The sequence below is a fragment of the Gossypium hirsutum genome, chromosome A12, assembly GCF_007990345.1.
Source record: "Gossypium hirsutum isolate 1008001.06 chromosome A12, Gossypium_hirsutum_v2.1, whole genome shotgun sequence".
Classification (NCBI taxonomy): domain Eukaryota; kingdom Viridiplantae; phylum Streptophyta; class Magnoliopsida; order Malvales; family Malvaceae; genus Gossypium; species Gossypium hirsutum.
In genome coordinates, this window is record NC_053435.1 from 73002374 (window position 1) to 73029158 (window position 26785).

General features: G+C 31.0%; 1 protein-coding gene and 1 pseudogene across 1 annotated transcript; both read left to right on the plus strand.

The window, feature by feature from the left end:
* Positions 1-2201: 2201 nt before the first annotated feature.
* On the plus strand, positions 2202-5218 carry LOC107954687 (trafficking protein particle complex subunit 12; the record flags this gene model as incomplete). Its single annotated transcript, XM_016890317.2, has 2 exons — positions 2202-3318; positions 4735-5218. A coding segment is annotated over one exon (1116 nt), but the record flags the coding sequence as incomplete, so codon positions are not given.
* Positions 5219-12412: 7194 nt separating this feature from the next.
* LOC107956161 (L-ascorbate oxidase-like) lies at positions 12413-26336 on the plus strand (annotated as a pseudogene).
* The last annotated feature ends 449 nt before the right edge of the window (positions 26337-26785 follow it).

Below are 26785 nucleotides of genomic sequence, written 5' to 3' on the forward strand. Positions count from 1 at the left end.
CTTTACAAAATAGCCCTTTTTAGGTGTTTTCATGCAAACTTCTTTTACAAAAGTTGTTTATTACACAACCAAGACTCATTTTCTTCCATAAAAATTCAGCAAACAACATAAATGCTCTCATGGCAAAACCCTATACTTTCAACCATTTTGTAAAATAGTCCCCCCCATTAGCTAGCTCATGCTACAAGGGTCCCAAAAGTGTAAAATTATCAAGAAAAGTCATCAAAATCACTTGCTTGCAAGAGAACTAAGTGGCTGAAAGCTTAAGCTCTTAAAACACCCTTGTTTGCTGCCATTTTCAGTGGGGAAGAAGAAAGATAAAAAGATGATACCTTTTGTTTTATTTTATTCTATTTCTAGTCAAAATTAAGTCACCAACCACACCAAATTTTGACTTTTCTACTTTCTTTCTCTCTATGGCCGGCCAAGCACCTTTTTTAGGGTCCATTTGCACTTTAAACACCCCAATTTTTGGTTCTCTAGCTATTTAACATATTTAGCTAGCAAAACAAAACTTTTGTCATTTATGCGATTTAGTCCTTTTTCGCAATTAAGCATGGAATCGCTAAAATTATTTCACCAAAAAATTTCATGCACTCATATTATCATGCTATAACACATAAAATAACATTATAAATAATTTCCCTGGACCCGGAATAGTTGTCCCAGAATAGTGGTTCCGAAACCACTTTTCCGACTAGGCCCAAAATCGGGATGTTACATCGAGCTTAGACTTTAAATAAGCGCTTCTTGGAAGGCAACCAAGTGTTTTTTTTTTCATTTAATTTTGTTGCATGCTTAGTATGTTTATTTTTATTGCTTAAAAAATTAAAATTTTAAAAAATAAGTGGTCCACACGGCTTGGCGACACGATCATGAGGTTTACACGGCATAGGCACATGCCCATGTGCACACAGGGCATAAAAAACACTAAAAAAAAACTCACAATTGATGAACACAATCAAGCCTCAATTTCAGTTTTTGCTCAACAATCTAAAAATCTCACAACCCTAAATCAAAAACACTAAAAATAGAAAGCAAACACTAAAAAATTTTCACAACACTAAATTAAACCAAAATAAAAAAGAAACTCATACTCAATCATTCCAAAAAAACTTATTTAATCTTTTTTTCATCAAGCTTTTTAAAATAACCAGTCAAGTGCTGGTGGAAGAAAAGATAAAAGGACTCGGTGGCTACTTGGTTTGAAGCATTGGTGATTGGTATTTCTAGATTTTGGATTTGGAAAACTCATCTCGACTTGGTTGGAAGAAGCCATTGGTACGATGTTGAAGGTTTAGATTTGAAACGTCATTGACGACATGATTGGAAGAAACCACCAATGTTGATACTAGTAATGTAGGCTCATAGGGGTACAAGAAAAGAGGGTTTTGCTTATTACAGAAAAAGATGATAGTGAAAACTTAGAAAAAAATTACCTATTAGAAAATGAGAGTTTTATAATGTTTTTACTTTGTTTATGTCAGTGACAAAAATATTTAATTTTGTATAATATAGTGACCAAAATAGAAAAAAAAAGTTCAAAATTAAAATAAAAAGTGGGCAATTCTTTAGGGACCATTTTTATACTTTACCCTAAAAATTTATACAATATAAATACTATATCTACACCATCATTCAATTCTTAATTGAGTTATTCTTACCAATTAATCCAATATTATATAAATTAAAAGACGACTTTAAAAATCATTTATTAAGAAAATGCCAAATATTATAATAATAGTAGTTTTATATTTTAAACATTTTATGTAAAATATTAAAATAAAACAAAAAATAGCAGTAAATAATAATATTATTTGAATTAGATTAGATTAATCAAATTAAATTAAATTAGATTAATCAATTTAAATTGATTGAATTGAGAATTAGTAAAAAAAATCAATTTAGAGTATAATTTTTAAATGAATTAAATAAAAATTGGTAAAAATTAATTCAACTAATGATGAAATCAGATTTTCGAAAGGAACTCATAACTTGACTAATTTAACTGAGTATCCAAACTTTAAAAAATATATATATTGCTAAATGGGTGAAAATCGACTGGATGAAATTTTTTATGTAAATATCTGCTTGTAATTCGAGTGATTCAGGTTAAGCTTAGCCTAGAAGCTAGAATTCATTCCGTTTATTTCAAAAGTGAAACAAGGTAAGGAACAAAGTGAACAGCGAAAGCAAAGTAAAGCTTGGGATTCGTGGTTGTCGCCTTGGACGAACCCTCGCCGACCATCGACCCTCTGACGAATCAATTCGGATCTCTGAACGACCTATCCCACGAGCTGGCTTCTCTTCAAGACCTTGCCATGCGCGGCTCCTGGCGTTCCATTCTCGATAAAGTTTCTAGAGCCCGTTCCCTTGACCTCCTAACCAAACCCGACGACCACCTCATCTACCTTTCCTACAACGTCCTTGCTCTCACCAAGCTCCGCCGCTTCTCCGACGCCTCCAACGAGCTTGACTCTCTCCACGACTTCAACAGCCACCATTACAAATATGAAACCTACCCTAAGCTTTATCACACCCGCTCCGGTTCTATGGTCCCCTTCTCCCTCCGCTTCATCCACGCCCAACTCCCCTTCAAGCTTGGGAATCGCCAAGAAGGGTTAGATTGCTTTTATCTTTTGCTTAACTTTATTCGTCAGAAAATTAAAGATAAGGGAATTCATAGTTTGCAGGAGTCTGTCAAAATTTGGAGAAAAAGGGAAGTTTTTGTTTTACATTGTTTAATTGGGCATCATTTGGGGGCTAAGGAATTCAATGTATGTCTAGATTTGATTAGGCATTTGATCAATCATGACTATTTAGACCCGGTTTTAGTTTCCAAATTAGGGTATATTCAGATGCAGATCGGAGATTTTGAAGGGGCAAAAGGATCATTCCACCGTGTTGAGACAATGTTAAATGAAAGGAAGAATGATGATTCTTCAGCTTTGAGTGAGGTTGAGTTCAGAAATCTTGTGAATAGAAACAAGGCCTTGGTTTTTTTAGTAGGCAAAGATTATGTTTCTGCAGTGAGGGAATACGAGGAGTGTATGGAAAGGGATCCCGCAGATGTTGTGGCTGTTAATAATAAGGCGCTTTGTTTGATGTATTTGAGAGATTTGTCAGATTCAATTAAGGTATTGGAGAATTCACTCGAAAGAGTACCTACTGTGGCATTGAATGAGACTTTGGCGGTCAATTTGTGTAGTATGTATGAGTTGGCATATGTTAATCACTCAGAGATTAAGAGGACTTTGAGTAATTGGATTGCTCGAGTTGCTCCTGATGATTTTGACGCATCCTGTACCAGGGTTTGAGGTATTCTTCTTTTGACTTGTTGATATTAGTATTTTGTTTCATTGTCTCATTTTTCTGTTCAGTTAAAGTCAAGTTCCTTAACTTATTTAATTAAAATGATCATATTATTCAAGATGCATTGTGTTTATCGTGAACTCTATTTTAGTGTTTCCAATTCATCCTTTATACAGATTTTGTGCTTTCTTGTGTGTCCTGTGATGTTATCTCGGTTGAGGTGGTTTATTTAGCGGCACACATTAGCAAATTATTTTGAAATCATGGTTTGTTAGGTGCAAATGAGCAAATTATTAGATTTCAATTGAATTCCACAAAATTTTATGGAATTCAAATTTTTTGAAACTCTTCCAATGTCTCTTTATGTGGATAGAACCAAATTGTACTGCATTTGCTGGTTGAACTGCATCATTCTGATTCAAGTCTGCACTTAATTTCATGGTTACTAAGTGCCAATGTTGATTTGTGTAGTGATTCAACCTATAGGTTAACTTACTGACAAATAGATGATTCATAAAAGCAGTGTTTATTTTCTATTTCTATTTATCCCTTATCTGCTTAAGTGGTGTAAGAGGTTCTTTGGCACCATGAAATATTACTGCAAATATTTATCTTTAATTTCCTGATACTTCGCTTCCAGGATGAAATGTGTATTAACTTTATCTTGTCTGTTTTTATCAAAATATAATATTGATTTCTGCAAAAATGTGTTCCATACCTAGTTGTTTATGCCTATTTTGACAAGGTGATATCTTAAATGTTGCATTGAAACTTCTGAGACATCCATCATTTATTTTTCATAACAATGAACAGCTTAGTTTCTTAAAACACCACCATTTAAGATACAAATTTTCCCTCACTTCCAAATAACCTGTTCGTGGTGATATTTTCTTTATCTGAGGTCTAATGGTACATTTTTATTATTGGTATTAGGATACTGCATTTGAACCTATATTGCTGTTATATGGTTTCTAATCGTCAAGTTACCCATGAACTACAAATGTTGAGTGGGAAAGTAGGATAATAGAAAGCTTTTAGATGTGATTTTGATAGAAATCCATATGGTTGGACTTGGATGTAACATCTAGCCGCAATACATGGTACTACTTACCAGAAACAAGTATTTTAATAGAAAGCTTTTAGAAGTGATTTTGAAATTCCTTCTCCATTATCTAATCAATTTTCTCCAAATTCTAAGAATAGGTTATTTTATTTTAAGTAGAAACAGGTTTGGCAGTTGTGGTTTTAGGTGGAAATAGAGACTGGTCTTTTGGTTGGCATTTCTTGTTATACTTATTGATTACCGGTGAAGTTGGTCTCATCTCAATTGAGCGTGTCCTGTTTGGTTATTTAAGCGATGAGCATCTCCTTTTACTGTCTATTTCGTTCTTTGGGGTCCTCATTTCAACAACTCTTTTGCAGCCTTTGTGCCAAAAACAAAACACCATTTGATGCACTTTGTGGTCTGATGAATCTGAATTTGAGCAGATTTTGACGAGTAAAGATGCAGAGAGTTGATTCAAAACAGGGCTTGCGAGGTTCAACTTATGGTGCCGGCCAAACCTATAGAATTCATTCTCAAGTTTACTACCTCTTTTACGGTTTCCATTTCTTTTATGGGAAGGAGAATACATGCAGTGGTTTTATTAAAATTTTAGATTTTGTAACTTTCCCATGGAACGATGTGAGATGGAGCTTTGTCTAATCCATGAACGTCGGATGGCTTTTAGAAAATAGAATGTGAAAATCATGAATATTTGTGCTGTTGCTAGAACTGATCCTCATTCGGGAGAAAGCCCTGGTGTAATGTACCTGACAATAAGTACATGTGTATTGTGGTTCAATTTTTTGGAGTTCTTTAATGTTTACCATTTAGCATAATTATATATTTAGTTTTTAATCTTTACCATTTTGTTCATTTTTACTCTAATTTTTTTTATTACATTGCTTTCAATCTTCAAAATTTAGTAACAATTATTTGTTTTATAGAGAAGTTGATTGAATTGTTAGAAGCTTAATGATAATAATATGGTAACACGCGTAACGTTAGTGTATTTGTGTTTCATTGTTGATGATGTGGATTTTTTTTATGAATTTTTTTGATCTTTAAATAATTCTTATGTAATTTTTGAATTTGCATAAAATACACTTGGATTGCTATACATATTTTTATGTTAGTACTGTTAAAATTTGTATGAAGTATATTTAGATTATATATAATTTTCCAAACTTAAAAAAAAAAGTTATCAACTTTTTCATAATTTATAATTTTGAAATGTGTATAATTTAAGGAAGTTTTTGTTCTTTTCAAAGTTTTATATATATTTTTTTTAAGTGTGAATCTTTTGAATCTTTTTTTTTTGTGAAATTTTATAAATTTAATACATTTTTAAAATTTTAGATATTGCTTCTTCAATTTTTATTTTTTTATACTTTTTGGAAGATTTAAAAAATTCTCGACTTTTTTTTATGAAAGATTTAATTTAATTTTTTTTTAGAATCTATAAATATTTTTGTATATTTTTCGATTTGTAAATGCATATTGACGTGGCATATGTTATAAGACAATCATGATAACATACTAAACCACTGTGTACAAAAATTTCAGATTAGTGAGATTTAAGTATCAAAAAACAAAATGACGATTTTTGTCCACAAAGGGATTAGCTTGATGAAAAATATAACCATTTCTTTTTTTGGCCGAAAAAAATAAAACTGTAAGAGTTTAATTGATTTTCGATTTATTCTGTGAGGTTTTTTTTTCTTTTTTTTTCTTTTTTACCAATTAGTTTTTTGGACAAACTATATTCAAGGTGGCTGAACTATTAGTAAATTTATATTTTCATCACTTAATTTTAAAAAGTTATAAATTGGTCATTGAGTTATTTAAAAGTTACAAGTTGGTCATCGTCACGTTTAAGTTCCTAAATGTTAGACTTGGGTATAAGTAAATTTACAATTTAGTTACTCAACATTAGTATATTTACAATTTGGTCACTCACAACATAATTTAATAATTTTTAGGTTTAAATATGCCAAAGATCTTTGTACTCTTTCGAAAATTAAAATTTAATCCGTATACTTCAATTTTAAAATATTGAGTGCCTGTACTTTTTCAATTTAAAAGTCTTCGCCATGTCTTTTAATTTTGCCATTAAAGTTAACAAAATCAAAGCTAAAATATTCTTTTAGCCCTCAACATTCACTTTTTTTTTGTCAATTTGGTCCTTACATTTAAAAGTACATAAAAAATTAAAATTTATTTTTTCATATTTTAAATATAAAAAATAAAAATTTTAAAATATATTTAAAAAAATAAAAATTATGAAAATAAATAAAAACTATTTAAAATTAAAAAATAAAAAAGATTTTTAAAATATAAATAAAAATTCCAAAATTCAATTTTATCTAAACCAGACTAGACTAACTTAGTCGGATTGGGAATTAATTGGGGTATCGATCTAGTGATAGGTAGAAGAACAGTTGACTTGTGAACCGGCAGAGATTGGTTGAATTGAGCTGAAAAATTGGTTGAACCGATAATTGAATCAATTTCAAAATGGTTTGACCAATTGATTTCCAGAACGATTGGCTGACCGATTTAAAGAAAATAAATTATTAGAAATAAAAAATGAAAATAAAAATATTAATATATATAAAAATTGGTTCAATTGTCAGTTCAACTAATTTTTAGCCCAATTCAACTAACTTATATTGATTCATAGGTTTATTGATTTTTAAATATTTATAATTTTTTGTAAATTTGGTCCATACCATTTAAAATTACATAATTTTTTTAAAGAACGAAAAATTTTCTTCTTATCTTAAATACTTTGAGATAGGAATTTTTGTCACAAATATTGATATTATAACTAGTGATAGTACTTTGTGATGAAGTTGTGACGGATTTAATAAATTAAATTATTTTTAAGATAATACCTTTATAAATAAACAAATTGAAATTATAACCAATAACAATATTCTACTTTATGCTAAAACATTCTTGAATGTAGTATCTCTACTTTGCATACACTTGAATGTAGTACCTCTACTTTTATTTAATAAATTTAGTTACTTTATTAAGTTAATATATCTTATTTAATTTTAAAATTTCACATAACAAAATAATTTTAATAGTGTAAGTAATTGTACTTGAATTTTAAAATTTGAAAAGTAAACATACTAAATTCTTAAAAATAAAAGTAGACAACTAAATTCCAAATATACAAAAATTATAACAACTTGGAGCATATTTTAATCTTTTAAAAATATAGCATTTAAAAATCCAATTTCTTCACAACTTTAAATTATAAATAATGATAAATATTTTTATAACAAAGTTTTTAAATAAAGGTTAAAAGGGTATATTAGCCCTAAACTTTTGCGAATAAATTAATTAAGCTCTTTGCGAAAAATACACTCAATTAAGCCCTCAAACTCTCAAATTGCATAAATAAGCCCTTTGACCACCGTTTTCTGTCTTTGACTGTTACAGTCCACGAGATGGGAAATGAAAATTATTAGCCTACACGAAGTTAGTGAATAAGTGGTTGTCTAATAATGAGCAAGGAATATCCGCCTTTATGCTAAATAGGATGTACTGAACTCATAATTCATTAGATACTTTTTAATGAATGTCAACTAAGTATTGTAAGTAAATTGGTCTCGATTGTTCAATCATTTGATAACCAGTGTCATTCTTTGATATGATCACTATGAGTCAGACTTAATAGAATTTGATCTAATTCTTTTTTCTATCGTTAAGGAGGAGAACTGAACCAAGAATTCTCTTTCTTTATCATCAATCGAATCACTATTCACGACCTAGGATCCTACATGGCTATTAACAACACTAACGTGGCACTCCATGATAGAGACAATTGTTGAAGCGGCAGCATCACGCCAACTGCCACATTAGAAAAATAAAAATTAAAAATTAAAAGAAATAGTTTTTATTTTTTATTGGAATGAATCTGGACAAATGATTGTCCAGGTTCATTTATTTCAAAACTTATTTTTTAAAATTATAAAATATGTTTTAAAAAAATTATAAATTTGTAAAACATAAATAAAATTTAAAAAATTTAAAAAGTTCAAAATAAGAATTAATAAAAAGACTATTTTTCTAAATTATATCAAGTTTCAAAATATGATATGTGCATCAATATTCTAATTCCATTGGTACCTCTTACAATATATAAAAAATAAAAAAAATAAAAAAATAATTTATTAAATAAATAAATAAAAATAAATTTTAAGATTAAGATTAATTAATGTGAACCCTGGTTATATGCTAAAGGAGATGGGCTTTGGTTTTGAGATGGTTGGTACTTTTGTTCTTGTTTATACTGTCTTTTTCGACACTGGTGCCGAACATAGTGCTCAAGACTCCTGCGTCCCAATAAGCTCCTTTTCATCAATGGCTTTTTATGTTTTTAATTTCAAAGCTTTCAAAGTTTATTGAATGGTTGAATGGTGTTAATTTTGGAATTGTGGTGGTAGATTTTGGGCACCATTGTGAATAGTGGCATGACCAATTTCAGGTTAGAGTTGTTCATGGATCAGGTCGAGTTTTAACAAAATTTTAGGTTTGATTGATAGATCTGGGCTCGATTCAGCCCGAAAAATGAGCCTAAATTTTTGCCTAAGTCTGACTCGAATAAAAATACTAAAAACCAAGCTCGGGCCTGCCTGACCGTATTAAAATTTTTTATTTTATTTTATTATATAAAAGATATTTAAAATATAATTTATCAAAAACACTAAAAGCATTAAAATAAATGTTTCCCAACAAATTGAAAGTAAATTAAAAAAAATTTTATACTTAAATAACACTAAAATAGGTGCAATTTAAACAAATACTTCTAAAATAGTAGCACAATTAACAATAAAACAAAGAGTTATATAATATCTAAATAATAACAATAAAATAGTAGCAACATAATAGTGAAATAACAATAAAATAGTGATAAAACAGTAGGAAACAACAACAAAACAATAAAAAAACAACAACAAAACAATAGTTTTTTTTTTTTGGCAAATTTGGGCTGGGCCTTGCAAAAAAAGAACCTTATTTGAGGCAAGACCTTTTTGAAAACGGGCTTATTTTTTTGTCCAAGTTCATTTTCTCGGGGTTATATTTTTGCTCAAACCCTTCCACTTTTCAGGTGGCTCGGCTCATGGACGAGTCTATTTCAAGTCATTCGTCTTCATCTTCAAACCAATACACTTGCATATTTTCTCGGAAATTAAGTTCAAATACACAACTTCATTGATATCCATTATTATAACGAGTGATCCACAAATTGACTATAATTAACTCGATTTTTTTCCTATCAAACTCAGTAAAAGTATTAAAGAGGCTCCTGTACTAGGTATAAATTTTAAAATTAATAAAATAAAATTAAACTTTTAATTTTTTGTATATTCTAAAAGGTACCAATAGAATTAAAATATTTACACACGTGTCATATTTTTAAATAGAAACTTTTATTAATTTTTAAATTTTATATAATTTAGAAAAATCATCCTCAATGAATTTGGACATTCGTTGTCCAGGTTCAAAGTGAACTTGGACAACCATATGTGTCCAAATTCATTTTGAACTATAATTTTTTAAATAGTTTATATTTATATTTGTTTTTATTTTGAACTTTTTAAATTTTATTTAATATTTTTATAAAATTTATTATTGATTTACAAATTTATAATTTTTTTAAAAAATATTTTTTAATTTTTAAAAAATAAGTTTTGAAATAAATGAACCTGGATAACCATTTGTCTATGCTCATCCAGTAAAAATATATATTTCTTTTAATTTTTTATTTTTTATAAAAAATTGAGTCTTTTTTTTTGATGACATGGCAACTGATGTGGCACTGACATGTCAGTAATTGCCACTGATATGGAGCATCATGTCAGCGCCGTTAACAGTCACGTCAACAATATAATGATAAAAAATAGAAAATGTTGGTCAAATGGCTTAACTGATTGAAAGTGAGAGCTTAATTGAGTATGTTTTTTTGCGGAGGAGCTAAATTGATTTTTTCCCGAAAATTTAGGAGCTAATATACCCCTTTTGTAACACTCTATACTCGACCCAAACTCCAGGTCTAAGCTGCAGTGTGTCATAACTGCCGCCAAACATGCGAACATTTGACTGAAAAATACTAACACCAAATATACATGAAATTACAACAGCAGTGTTTGCAAGTATACGGGTCAAATTGTAATATAGTTTGTGTTGCCATGGAACACGGAGTTTAATCTCAATTTAAATAATAAAACATTTCATAATACAACTCAATTTGATTCACAGGCCTAAAACATATTCACTCACAAAGTTAGGCATGAATTCACAAATCTCATAGATTCAATTCACATATGATTCACGTATATACTTGTACTAATACATGTCAACCTTTTACTCTTTCATATCATCAATATGCCCATTGAACCATTTGAAATAATATCGGATACTCGGGAATCTCTCACACTAAGTGCCAATACATGGCCAAAACCATCTCTATCTCATATCTCATATAAATGCTCTCTCTCGAGCCATCACTGGGTCTGCTCACACAAGCTGACAACCAAGATGTTGCTACACGGTGATGCTCACACAAGCTAATGAGTAACTTCAACACATGCCGAAAAACTTAGCCACCTATAGAACATACAGGACCAACACCCCTAATATGGTAACCCCTAATGACATGTCATTTGTATCCTATCTATTCCTAAGGTTCAACTGGGATCTTATATGGTGCCAAATCTTCGTCGAGTATTTTCGTGAATTCGTATTCATAAAAAATGCAATATTAAAGCATTTAACACACAATTATTTTATTCTTATTAACATATGAACTTACCTCGAATTAGTACGGAGAAAATCTACTAATCAATCTACTACTTTATCTTTGTCTCGATCTAAATTCGAACGCGGGTTTTCTTGATCTAAATCATCAAGTTTAACTACTTTAATCATTATTCTATTCAATTCAATCAAAAATTCATAATTTGAAAAAAATTATTATTTTCCACTAGAATTTTGACTTCTTTACGATTTAGTCCCTAGCTCATAAAAATGCAAATTCATGCAATTTAGTCCACTCCCATGCTAGCCGAATATCATCTAAGCTTAAAGCAGCCCATACGTTTCATTAATTCATACATTTCACCACATAAATTTTACTTTTCTAAATTTAATCCCTATTTGACATTTTCAACCAAAACCACTTTACAAAACTTGTTTATCTAACAACAACCATTCATTTTCTATCTTCGAACATCAAAACACATACACATTCATCAATGGTGAAACCCTAATACTTTAACAATTTCATAAATTAGTCCTTGGGCTTACTAAATTAAGTTATAACGACTCCAAAAACATAAAAATCATAAAAAAAGACAAAAATACCTCACCAATTGAGCCTCAAAGTAGCCGAACCCTAGTTGAACAAAAATGGATTCCTTCACTTTGATATTTGGTTGAAGAACAAAAGAAAGATGAAAGCTTTTTAATTTTTTTAACTTATTATATTATTATTAACCAAATTACAAAATTAACCTGTATAAACAATATTTATTTCACTAAATTCCAAGCCATTATATTCCACTAACACGCTAATGGTCTAATTACCACATAAGGACCTCCACTTTAAAGTTCTATATCCATTTAATACCTTTTGCTATTAGAACACGACTTTTGTACTTTATGCGTTTAGTCCTTTTTTATCAAATTAAGCATGCAAACGATAAAATTTCTTGACAAAATTTTTATACGGTAATACTGACATGCTGTGACCTTATAATAATAAAATAATTATTTCCACTTCGGATTTGAGGTCCTAAAACCACTGTTCTGATTTCACTGAAAACGGGCTGTTATAGGTAGTCATTTCCTTAACCTCCCCATTCCTCTCTAGGATGTCGCTTAATGTGATTCTTTCTATAACTTTATGGGGAGACCACATTAGTATCTCTTATCTCTCCCTCACTGTCCCTACCAGAGGCCTAATGCTCTACCTCAACAATCCTATTGACTTCCTTCCACTATCGACTGGCTAGAAAAATAAGTCCTTGCCCATCTTGCAAAATGGAAGGGAACTTAGGTGGGTTGAATCCAGGAGGGTCACCTATCTTGGTGAACTACGTCATGTGTAACTCCCTAATTTCCTAAAAGTCCATCCGCCAGTGGTGGGGTTCTTTTATACTGTAATAGCCCATTTTTGGGTCAAATCAGAATTGTGGTTTCAGGACCACAAATCTGAAGTACAAAAATTTATTTTATTAATTCTTTAAGGTTTATAGTCTGATTGAATGATTGTACCAAAATTTTGTTAAGTAATTTTATCGATAGAGCGTCCAATTTGACTAATAAGACTAAATTGCAATAGGTGCAAAACATGTGTTCTAGAAGATACAGGTGTCTAATTGCTATGAAATTTTAAATTGGAAGTCCTTAAATGGTAATTAGACCATTATACTCTAAGTTGGACAAAAATGGACATGGTAGGGTGAAATTTCAAAGCTTCACATTAATGGCATTTTGGTCATTTGGTTAATAAAGACAAAATAAAACAAATAAAAGATGTTCATCTTTCTAATTTCATCCTCCATAGTCAAATTTCAAGGGTCACCATAGCTAGGGTTTTGGCCAAGCTTCCAAACTCGATTGTAAGTCCGTCTTTGTCCCGTTTTTAGTGATTTTTACATTTTTGTGAATGTTGTAACTTGATTTAGCTATTTCAAGGACTAATTTGAAAGAAATGTGACATTTAAAATTTTACCCATGTTGAAAATATATGTGTTTTGATGTTTAATGGTAGAAAATCCATGTTGGGTGTTAGATAAACAACATTTAGTAGTGATTTTTGATGAAAATGTCAAATAAAGACCTATTTGTAAAAGTTGTAAAATGTGTGTAAAAATATGAATAAATGAAAAATGTGGGATGTTATGAGCAAGGAATAGGTTCGACTAGGCTTAGGTGTGATGAAATTGAATGAAAATCATTTTTACGAGCCTAGGGACTAAAATGTAAAATGTTAAAAGTTTAAGGGCAAAAATGTAATTTTTTTTCATAGTGTGTTTTTGGGCTAAATTGAATAATGTGATGATTAAATAAGTTAAATTTGATATTATAATTCAAGAAAAACACAGTTCGAGTCTAGACTGGGGAAAGAACAAGGTTGTGGACTAAATCGAACTAATAGCCATTTTTGTAATCGAGGTAAGTTTGTATGTTAAATAAGCTTTAATTTAATTTTATTTAAATGCTTTACGGATGATTGATTTTGTAGACGATTTTAAATTTATGGATGAGTTCGACTACTGTTCGACAAGCATGAAATTCCGTTTGAACCTTAGGAATATATTAGGATACAAGTGACATGTCACGAGGGTTACCATGTGTTATGTGATCTAGGTATTGGTCTCGTACGTCCTATCGGTGGCTGAGTATACTGGCGTACGTTGCGGTTACTTGACAGCTTGTGTGAGCAGCACCGAGTAGTTACGTCTTGACTGACAACTTGTGTTAGCAGGCCCATTGATTAGCTCGAGAGCGAGCAATTATGCGATATGAGATTGAGGTAGCATTGGCTACATATGTGGTACTTAGTGTGCAAGATTCCCAAGTATCCAACATTATTATTCCGAGTGGTTCATGGGTATGTCAAAGATAAGAATGAGATGGTACAGGTATGTACTCGAAGCTTATGATTATAAATTCATGAAATGATGATTTAAAAGTAGGTTATGATGGAAGTGAATTATGATCATGAGATTATGGTAAATTATGTTACCTTATATTATATTACTTGCATGATTAACGTATGGCAAGGTTGCTTATTTCTTCATATGAGCTTACTAAGCTATATAGCTTACTCTGTTTTATTTTCAATGTTTTATAGTGTCACCAAGCTAGCTCAGGATTGGAGATTGTTGGAAGTCGCATCACACTATCAAACTGTCTTTAGCGATGATTTTAAAACATTTTGAGAGTATGGCATGTATAGAGACTTGGTCATTTTGTTATATGTATCATTTTGTTTGGCCAAATGTATTGGCTTATATTTTTTTTAAGGTTATTGGTATTTAGCCATGTAATTGGCTTATTTTGGCTAAAATAATTGTAAGCCAATTTATATAATTATATGTGTTAATGCCTTCTTGTTTTTGTGTTTTGTAATGGGTTACTATGTGTTTATTATGGTTAAATGACTTGCTATGAAATGGATGAGATTGGTCCTTTGGTGTGGTAGGAAATCTAAGTAGAGTTATGCATGATGAAAGTATTCATGTTGAAAATTGTGAATGTGAGTTTGGTATGAATTGAATTGGTAAATTATGCTGTAGTATATATGTTAAGTGTTGGTAATGAATAATATGATTACGCCTTGATTATGGATGTTTTGGTTGCTTAAACATACTATGGATTATGCCATTGAACTTGTGTGTGTGTAGGTGTAAATAAGGGTGACAAATGGCTTGGTAAATAGCCTTTATTTTGTCTACACGGGTAGACACACGGGCGTGTGTCTAGGCCGTGTGTGACACACGGTCTGCCCCATGGCCATGTGTTTTGGCTGTGTATCCCTTGCACCTTAAATTTGAGAAACAGAATGCTCAAAATTGAGCACACAGACGTGTGTCTCAGCCGTGTGAGGGACACGGCCTCAGGCACGGGCGTGTGTCTCGACCGTGTGAAGTCTACACCTATTTTATGGAAATATAATTTATCACATGGCATGGAACATGGGTGTGTGACTTGGCTTTATGACATCAATTTTTTCATGCATTATAAATAGAGAGTTACATGGGTTAGGGACATGGGCGTGTGTGACCACACGACCTGCCCACACAGGCGTGTCCCAAGCCACACAGGCGTGTGACCCCTATTCATAACAAAAATTTTCTAAGTTTTGTAAAAATTTCCTAAGTGCTGAGTTTAGTCCCGAACCACTTCCAAAGTATGTTTCGAGCCTCATAGGCCCGTATTAGGAACTTTATGGTTGAATGCGAATGGTTTTAATTTGCATGAAAAATTTATGACTCAGAATTGTATGTTTGCTTGCTTTGTAAGTCCGGTAATGCCTCGTAGCCTGTTCCGGTGTTGAATACGGGTAAGGGGTGTTACATATACTCTCCCTGTTTAGAAGGTTAAATTCAATCTCCCCCCAGTTCGAGGAAGAAATGGGTTGGTGGGAGTTATGCCCTATTGAAAAGGTTCACTTGCAAAATGGAGAGTTTCTAAGCCTTCAAGATTAACATTGTGGACACCTAATCTGACTTCCAAGTGTACCTTCCTCCACACCTTTTTCATCCACTCCCAGATCGACCCATCACAAGGGTCTTCCTTGTTTGGTTTCAAACTTGAAACCATTCCTACGTTTTCTCAAAGGACTTAGCCAACAGAAGGCTTAAACGCTCATTCAACAAACTACTATATTTTACCTTTGTTGTATCTTTGTTTTAATAATATTTTCCTTTCTTCAACACTTGTAATTTTTAATCAATGTATCCAATTATCCTTGCTTTAAAATTTACCTTCTTTGTATTCCCCTCTGATTCATCTAGTTTTGTTTTCATCACTATCTGCCAATCTAGGTAAGTGCATCTGTAACAGCCCGTTTTTCAGTGGTGTTGAAAATGGTGGTTTCGGGACCACAATTCTAACCAATGAGTTAGTAAATTTTTATTTATTTAATATTTATAAGGTTCTTAAAGTGCCATATTAAAATTCTGTTAGGAATTTTTAATGTTTGGTTAATTAATAAAGAAAAAAAAGACTAAATTGTAAAAGTCACAAAAGTTAATCGTTATTAATTCATATGTGCCTAATGATTATAAAAGTATAAATTAAGGACTTTAATAAGTAATCAGACCTTATTTATGTGAGCGGACGATTTAACATTGTATGTTCAAAATTTTTTATTAATATTAAAGGTTAAAATGGTAATTAAGTATTTAAAATAACAAAAAAACATAATGCTATTATCTTCTTTTTTAATTTTGTTTCTAAAATAAAAAAAATCCATGGTTGCAAAGGTTTGAGAATCGGCCGTGCTAATTTGAATGCATGTAAGTGAATTTCCTATATGTTTTTAGTGATTTTTGTATTTTTGAGATCGTGTAACTTAATCTAACTAAATTGGGGACTAATTTATAAAACTATTAAATGTTTATAATTTTACCATTGATGAATTTGTGATGTTCTTGAATTTTTATGATAGATTATTAAGCTTGATAGTTAAATAGGACTATTTTGTAAAGTGATTTTTTTTTTTAATTTAAAAGTTTAAGAACTAAGTTGTTAAAATTGTAAAATAACATGTCATTCGTGTGATAAAGTAGTAAAATCGGGTTGTATAGGGACCCTATAGAATTCAACACAAGATTTTTTGGGCTAATTTGTGATAAATGTGAGAATTTCTATTTTAGGGAATAAATTGAATAAAAGGTGAAAGTTTAGGGTAAATTTGTAAAATGTCATTAAAGGGTTAATTGCATGAATTTAAGTGTTTTAATATGTCTAATTTGGTTAGTTTAATTAAACTATTATATTTAGGTCAAGAAGCGGACCGATCTGTTGATAAACAGGGGAAAGAAAAAGCCATCGAGTAATCATCGTCACGTGTCGTTAGCTATCGTGGTTTAGTAAGTTTGTATTACATTTATAATGTTTATAACAGTTTGTATTACATTTATATGCCTAGCTATGTTTTGTTCTTGATAGTTAGTCTATATTATTTTAACTTATTCTTAAAAAAAAAACTATGTATACATATTTGTAATTTCATATTTTGAGAGAAGCTCTGTTGTACGCAAGTGAAGATTAACTCTTTTTCTAGTTAGGCAATTTTTCAATTTAATCTCGATTCTAACCTTTTCTTTCAGCTTGTGACCACACCCCCTAACCAAGCCTCACTACAACCCTCTAAAGACCTTTTGATTGATGTATCATCTTAAATTATAGTGGTGGAGATTTGATTTTCATGCAAGCCTATGGTAATGACTTTTCATTATTGACTATTGAGTGCTTCTTTTATTGTCCTTAAACACCTCAAGTGATTTGAGTGAATCTTTAGTGATGATGTGAAACTCTGTGATATTCTAAATGAAAAATAATTACTTAGATGCAGAGAGACACCTATGTTTGCATGATTAAATACTCAACTTGGAATGTTTGAAACTTTTATGTTCTTTTAGTTGAATTCTCAATGTATAATTACCTATGGATTATCTTGAGATATTATCGATAAGAATTATAAGTTGAGGAGAAATTATTTTGATTATGAGTTGAGAATTTTGCTTGAGGACAAGAAAATGCTTAAGTGTGGGGGTATTTGATAAACCGTAATTTATACATATTTTTACCCCACGTTTAATGCAATTTATGGATGATTTTCCATAAGAATTGGTGAATTCGATGCTTCTAATGCTTTAATTTCATGTTTTATACTTAGGAGAGCATAAGAGAGCGAAAGGAACGAGAAACGGGCCAAAAACGGAGAAAATGGGCCAAAGTACGAGATCAACATGGCCTGAACCTCATCACACAGGCAGACCACACGGCCGTGTCAATCTGGCAGAATTGGAGCACGACTCACACTAGTATAGCACACGCCCGTGCCATTCTAACAGGCTTGAACACGGCCTGAAGTAATCACACACGGGCGTGTCCCTGCCGAGCCCAAGTTGAGTCCAATTCGAAAAAGGCTAATTTTGAGGGCCTTTAGGCATTCCAAAGCCTATAAATACAGCCTAGAGGAGGAAGAAAATGGAGACGGAGAAGAGAGGGTAAGGGATTACTCTAAGGAAGCTGATTGATCCATCTCGGAAGTCGGATTTATCATCAAGATTGAAGATCTCTCCTCAATTTCCCTCCAGGAGTTTTAGGTTTTCTTTATGTGTTGTATTAGTTTTGGGTTTTCTTTATGTTTTGTATTCTTTATTCTTCTAAGATGTTTTCTTATTCAGTTATGAACTAAAACCCCTAAATACCTAAGGGGAATGAAACCTAAGACGAATCTTGTTATTATTTTATGAATCGTATGATAAATATTTAACTTGTTCTTAATTATGTGTTCTTAATTATTGTTTTGATATCCCAGGATACTAATTCAAGGCATGCTCTTATTCAGAGGAGGAATAGACCCTGTCTAAGAGTACTTTTGTCATAATTAAGCAGAGTTGATTGCGTGCCTAGAAATACGGTGACAAGATTTTGTCGGATTAGGGTGAAACCTAATAAGAGGATCCATAGATCGAGTTAATGCAACCTTAGAGTGTTAATTAGAGAAAAGTCTCGGTTATTCAATCTAGGGATTAGACGTTATTAGTCTTGAATAGGGATAATAACATAACTTAGGGATCTCTACGGAACAAGTTGAATGAATAAATCGTCCGATTCGGAGCCAGAATAACAAGTAAAGTCTAGGTGGATTTTTTCTTAGGTATTGTCTTCATTCAATCGATTTTCCCAAAAGCAATTCCCCAATTCTTTTCTCTGTGAGTTCTTAGTTTAGATAATTAGTTATTAAAATAAAACCTCTTTATTCTTAGGCTAGATAATAAAAAGACAATCATTACTAGTACTTTTAGTTCCTTTGGGTTCGACAATTCGGTCTTGCTAAAACTATACTACTGTTCGATAGGTACACTTGCCTACATCGCGATAATAGCTAGTTCAAGAACGAGTAATTATAAATATTTAAAACCTATCACGAAACCTCGCGAGCAATTTTCATACACATGCATAACATAATTGGATTCCTCTCATTCTTAATAATCATTGTAGTCATATCCTATCTCATTCGATTTACATAATATTCAATAGAATTCAAGATCATAATTCCTTCATTCTCATCTTACCAAAGATTTGTTCATTTCATAATCACAATAACTACGAGCATGCCGTACATACTTGTACGCTCTCGACATGTTCATACCTTGTCATTTCTTTGACAAATCCTTAGACTACTCGTTGAACTACTTGGAATACTAAGGGATACTCAGGGAACTATATTCACATAGTAGGGTGCCAATGCCATATCCCGGATATGGTCTTACATTGGGCCACATATCGATGCCAAGGCCATGTCCCAAACATGGTCTTACGTGGGATCACACATATCAAAGCCATTAGCCTAGCTATGGTCTTACATGATGTACTCATATCGATGCCAATGCCATGTCCCAGACATTGTCTTACATGGGATCATATATCAATTCCAATGCCATATCCCAGATATGGTCTTATACGGGATCTCATCAACCCAAATATCATGATATGTATGCCCTAAGTATTCCTAAGGTTCAATCAACTTTCATCTCTTCAAATCTTTTTCGGAAAACATCAATGATACTCACGAAGACATTATACAACTCATGCAACATTAAGGGTTAGACGTATAATAAAATGCTATATCAATTACACGCGCACTTACCTCAGTACAAAATATGGACAATTAGTTCGATTTAGTCCAAGATCTTTCTCTTTTCCTGATCTAGGCCTAGACTCCATTTTTCTTGATCTATAATAGCAAATTTCACTTATTTAAAGTCCATAAATCATACTTTGACAAAATTATAATTTTGCCCCTAAACTTTCACATATTTACACTTTGGTCCCTAAGCTCGTAAAGTGAAATGTGTCCAATTTCTTTGTTACCCAAGCCTAGCCAATTCATATTCCCTCTTATAACAGCCCACATTTTTCATCAAATCACATTTTTAACACCTATTTTTACAAATTTTACAAATAAGTCATTTTAGGTGTTTTCATGAAAAATCACTTAGAAAAATATGTTCATTTAACTCCAAACTTTCATATTCCTCCATTAATCATCAAAATACATGCATGACACACACGGGTAAATTTTTGGACATAAACCCTAGTTCAAATAAAGGGTAGAAATAGCTAAATCATGCTTCAAAGATCTCAAAAATGCAAAGAACATTAAAAATGGGGCTAAGATTGACTTACTTCCAAGCTTGAAAAATTAAAAAACCCTAGCTATGGAGAGCTGGAGAATTTCAGCTATGGCATGGAGAAGATGAGCAAATTTGGTTGATTTTTCCTTTTCTATTATTTTATTAACTAAATCACAAAAATGCCCTTTTTACTAAACTTTCAAATTTTATCCATGCATGCCCATTTTTGTCCATAAAAATAGAAATTAGGAAAATTGATATTTAGGGACCTCTAATTAATAATCCAAAGCTATTTCATACTAAAATCTTCTAGAAACACATACTTTTTAACTTATTCAATTTAGTCCCTAAAGTCAAATTGGACAATTTACTCATAAAATTTCTTCATGAAATTTTCACACAAGCATGGAATCATATCATAGACCTTGTAATAATCATAAAATAATGATTTCTACTTCGAATTTGTGGTCTCAAAACCACTATTTTGACTAGACCCTAATTTGTAATGTTACAGTATGGGTTGAGGCATGGATTGTTGGAAGTGATTTTTAGGGGTATGTTCTATTAAACAGTTATGTGGGACAAAAGATTTATGAAACGTTTGAAAGGATTCCCCATTTAGTTAAATAAGAAAGATTGAGTATGATAAGAGCATGATATCTGGTATATAAGAGAATGGTAAATTGTAGTGGTGTCCACTGGAATAAATGATACAAAATAATTGGCACCCAAAATTTCATACAAGAGTGCAAAGAATCCATCAAGGTAATGTTATAATGAACACACTAAGTACTCTTGTACTTACAAGATTTGTTATTGCCTTTCAAATATTTGAGAAAAGACTTCGCTTGGAGGGATGATGCCAGGAGTTCGCCAAGGTGATGGCGGAGTGGGCTACTATGTATACAGTGGAGATGTGGCATAGTCTAGGAATACACCTTTTGAGTTTGTATTTAAATAAACTTTCATTCTGTAAGGATTTGTATCGAGTTTATTGTAATAAGATTATTTTAAGTTGCTTCCCTTGTTTTCATACAATAAGTTTCTAATTTAATTGTCAAATCACATACTTAAGGATATGAGAAATTGTAAATTCTTTTCTTAATGGTTTAGCCTTGCGAAGTAACACTCGAAACTCAGACCCTGTGAATAGGATTGAGTTTGGGGGGTTACATAGCTATAGTAGGTGAGTCCTTAATATCAAATCCTACAATTTTTTCTAGATAAATCTTTGTAATCAATGTTCTAGTATCAGTGAATGAGTACTTGATTTGACTGTTGAAAATATGTATGAGATCTTGATATAGTGTCCTCATGAGTCTGGGATGTAGTGGGCTGTATGTATGGATGTATATGATTCTGTAAAGCAACTATTTATGTGTGTTTGAGATATATATTGTGATACATGATCATCTGATGTGTGTGTGAAATGTGTAATGAGTATGATTTGGTTAAGAAAATGAGTATAACATATTTGAATATATACCTATGTTAGGTATATGAGGTGTGATTAATAAATATGGGGAAATAGGGTGTAACTGAGTGTTGAGAGGTTTTGTGATGTGAGTTTTAACATCATGGTGATTTTCAATGAAGTTCGTCAGGACAGTAAAAACGAGTTATGATATGATAAATTTGAAGAAAGTTAGTTGTAACAGCTCATTTTCGACAAAATCGGAATAGTGGTTTTGGGACCACAAATTCGAGTCTAGAAAGAAAAAAAAATATTTTAATAATATTTTATGATCTACAGTATGATAACAATATTGTGTGAAAATTTTGTAAAGAAATTTTAACGATTACATGTTTAATTTGACAAAGGACCAAATTGCACAAAGTGTAAAAGTTGAGTTTTAATAGCTATAGAACTTTAAATTAGAGGTTATTATATGGTAATTAGACAATTAAAAATACTTAGTTGTTAAGGATAATGATTCATCCATGGAAAATAAAATTAAAGAAAAGGACAAAATTGGAAAGATAAAAAATAAAGATGATAAATAATAAAAAGATGAAAATATCATCATTTATCATCATCTTCCTCAAATATTTTGCATGGAAACCCTAGGAAAGAGAAAGCAAGCTTTCTTGGCCAAATTAGGAAAGTATTCAAGTCCCGTTTTTAGTAATTTTTATATTTTTGAGATCGGGACAACTTAATCTAGCTATTTTATTGATTAATTTGTAAAGTTATCTAAGTATGAAAATTTGTTATTATACTAATCAAAGTTATGTACAATTTATGAAAGACATTAGCGTCGTGATTAATTGTTATTAGTTATTCACTTTTGAAATTGAAAAAAATTGAATTGCTCTAATTATTTTAAGGATCAATTTGCCAAAATTTGAAATTAAGAGAAAGTGGAGAATTATTTTACCTACTTGTTTTAAATGATATAATAGAAAATTGTTAATAGAATGAATTATGTTTGTGAGCTACTGAAAACAGCATGGAACACCTTGGAGTGATGGAACGGATGGCGTTACACAGTGTGCAATCATGCCAGGGTAACAATCATCTTATCTCACATCAATTAAACTTTAAATTAAAAAGTACATCTTTTCGTTTATAGTAAATTAATTTTATTTGGATTCTTGCCATAGTTTCAAAGTTTCAATCTATTGTTCTAATGTAAAAAAATAAAACATATCCAAGGTTAAGATTTTAAATTTTCCATTCATTTTAATAAAACTTAAAATATCTAATGTTAAATAAATACCAAATATAATATATACATACATATATATATATATATATATATGATTTAATGTTGTCTTTAAGATAAAACTAAAAGATTAATTGTATTAATAATTTCAATTTTTAAAAATGGAATGAATTAATCAATTTTGAATTGAGTTTTTTTATCTGTTAAATATTTTAATCATATTAAATTGATATTGATTCAGTTAATTTTTTTAAATATTATTTTTGAAAAATAATAAATATTCTTATAAAGATATTTTTATGTTTTACATTGTATATAAAATTTATAAATAACAATTTAAGCTTAGAACAAACTAGAAAATGAGACTTAAAAGTCTCAAAACTTCAACTTTGTCATTTTAAGCAACGTGTTATTAGTTTTTTTGTATATATAAATATAATTTTTATATAATATTTTCACGCAAGTTGAATATGTGAATAACCTAGTATTCATAATCATTATTCCTTTAAAAATTAATTTTAGATTAGATGTGTAACACTAGCATGTGGTGTTAATTAAATTTAATGATATTAAAGCCCAAACATACACCTAAGTTTGTATTTGGTTAAACATTAGGCGGGGACATACATGTACCATTCACATTATGGATTGCAAAGAGGAGGATTATATGGGATGATAAATGTTTCAGTTCCAGGAGTGACAGAGCCCTTCAACTATGATGCGGATCATGGGATTATTCTCAGCGATTGGTACCATCATTCAGCTTATGACCAATCAATTGCCTTGTCCTCCATTCCTTTTCAATGGATTGGCGAGCCTCGGGCATATCAACACACTACCCATGCAACACTTGAATATGCACAACTTGTCTAAACTATTCTTTTTTTCTTTTTGGTTATATTTCAGTCATTATTGATAAATGGCAAAGGGAACTACAATTGTTCTGGCTTAGCACCAGGTATTTGTAACTCAACAAATCCTCAATGTTCTCCCTCGACACTTACTGTAATTCCTGGAAAAACTTATCAGTTAAGGCTTGCTAGCTTGACATCCTTATCATCTCTTAGCTTCCAAATTGAGGTATCCTATTCCAACTCTTCGTGTTTCTTCAAGTACAACATACAATTCTTTGAATATACGTGTCTGTGTTAAATACGTGTAAATATCCGCCACTTTAAATTGTTAGGAATAATGTAGAGAAAAGTAATCAAAATAGACTATGAGGCATTAGATACTTTCTTTAAATGGTTTCATCCCTCCAGGATATTATATGATTTTGGTAGATACATCAACATGATAATCACATGTGTGTTATCAATTTGTAACCTGTTATTTGAAAAATTATTTATTTAAATAATCATATTTTTAGATTATATAATTAAGACAATTAGTATTGCTAATGGTAATTTTATATCTAAGGCTTTTAATGATTGCTGTATATAAAATTGAACAATTTTTGCAAAGCTTGTTATTTATATACATAATTATTTAGAGAAATCATTTATTGAATGTCTCTAGTTAATATTTAAATCATTACTTATGAGAACGAAGTTTCTTATTTCAATATAAGATTATGTTGATTTACATGCTACAACACTTGCACGCATCAAGTCAATAAATTATAATAAAAACTCCTCATTACAATTGACTTTTGGTCAACAACTAAATATTTCTCATCTTAGAATTTTTGGATGTGTAGTATATTTTCCAAAAACTTCATCACAACACACAAACATGGGTCCCCAAAGGAGGTCGAGAATATATGTTGGTTATAAATTTTCTTCTATAATTAAGTATCTCGAACCATTAACTAGAGATTTATTTATTGCACAATTCGTTGATTGTAATCTATGATAATTAAGACCCGGTAAATTGTGTTATGCAACATTACATTAAATGTTATGCCTTTACATAACACAATTATTAGCATAAATTGTGCTTTTACATAACATTATCTTTCACTAAATGTTATGTCTTTGCATAACACAATTCTTTAGATTGATACATACTTTCAACACAATTATTCTAATAAAAAAAAGAAAAATTTTAAAAATACATATAAAATATTAAAATTTTAATCAAATGAAATTACTACACTAAAAATATCAAGCCCAAGAACTCTATATACACATCTTCTAACATATATAAAATAAAATTTCTTTAAATGAACTTATCTTAATTGTTTATTCATAAAGAATATATTATTTTATATTATTTATTATTTTCGTTTGAATAAATCAGTAACATTGCAGATTACTTACACTAACTGACAATTGAACTGGAATTTGAAACAATTGTCCTATTGTGAAATGCAGGACCATGATATGACAATTATTGAAGCTGATGGACAATATGTGGAACCCTTCGTCACTGAAAACCTATTTATATACTCGGGAGACATATTCAGTTCTAGTAACAGCAAACCAAGATCCATCCAAGAATTATTGGACCACCATTAATGTAGTTAGTCGTAAGCTTAAAACCCCAAATGGCTTAGCGATTTTCAATTACTTATCCAATTATTTTCCTCAACCTCCACCAACCAATCCACCCGTAGGACCAATTTGGAATGACACAAACTCCCAACTCAACCAAAGCTTAACCATTAAAGCTCGCAAAGGCTTCATTGTAACCCTTCCAAGAAAACCAGACAGGATCATTGTACTCCTCAACACACAAAACACAATAAATGGTTACCTTCGTTGGTCCTTAAACAACGTTTCCCATGTCCTTCCAACCACCCCTTACCTTATTGCCTTGAAAGAAAATATGAGTGATGTTTTTGATCCAAGTCCACCACCTGAAGATTACGACTCTACAAATTTTGACATTTATAGTGTTGCAAACAACACAAATGCTATCTCAAGCACATCCATTTACAAGCTGCAATTTAACTCTACCGTGGATATTATATTGCAAAATGCAAATTCTATGATGCGAAATGTTAGTGAGACACATCCCTGGCATCTTTATGGGCATGGTTTTTGGGTGCTGGGATATGGGGAAGGGAAATTCAACTTGTCAAGGGATGTTGAAAAGTATAAATTGGTTGTTCCAATTATGAAGAACATAGTGGCTGTTCATCCATTTGGTTGGGTTGCTTTAAGGTTCCAAGCAGATAATCTAGGTTATGACTTTTCCATTACCATATTGAAGCCCATTTCTTCCTTGGGATGTTAGTGGTTTTTGAATCTGGGTGGAAAAGATTGGAGATATACCTAACATTAATTATGGTTGTGGTAAAACCAAAGCCATGGTCCATCCATAGTTTTCATAAATTTGTGATGTTTTATTGTATTTCCTAACGAGTCCTACTCTTTTTTTTTCTTTCTTTTTTACAACTCTAATTAAAACTCAACCTATTCTGGAGAAAGGTAAACACCACTTGGGGTTCTCTCTGGAGTCCTACTTATCATGAATATAAAGATTTAATAAATTTAATATTTTTTGTACTTTCATCTAAGGAGAAGGAAAAAAATTATTGTCGCTCAATTTTCTCAAACCAAAGCTGTAATATCCCTAACCCGTCTTCGTTATCAGATTAAGGTTATGGAGTATTATTGTACAATTCAAAACATTTAACATTAAAACATAAATTAATAAATAATTTACATGTTAACATGTGATAACATAATTTAATTATAGCATAAAAATTCTTATAGGCCTTAAATCAAGCCTAAGAGACCCTAAAAATAGTTTGGAAACATTTAGGGACTAATTCAAAATAAAACACAAAAGTTTGGAAAATTTGAAAATAGGGGTCACACGGTCGTAAGACATAGCCCAGTCCATGTGAGCATTCAAACTATAGGACATACGGTCGTGTCCCAGACCGTGTCTTTGCCTGTATAACTCACTAACTT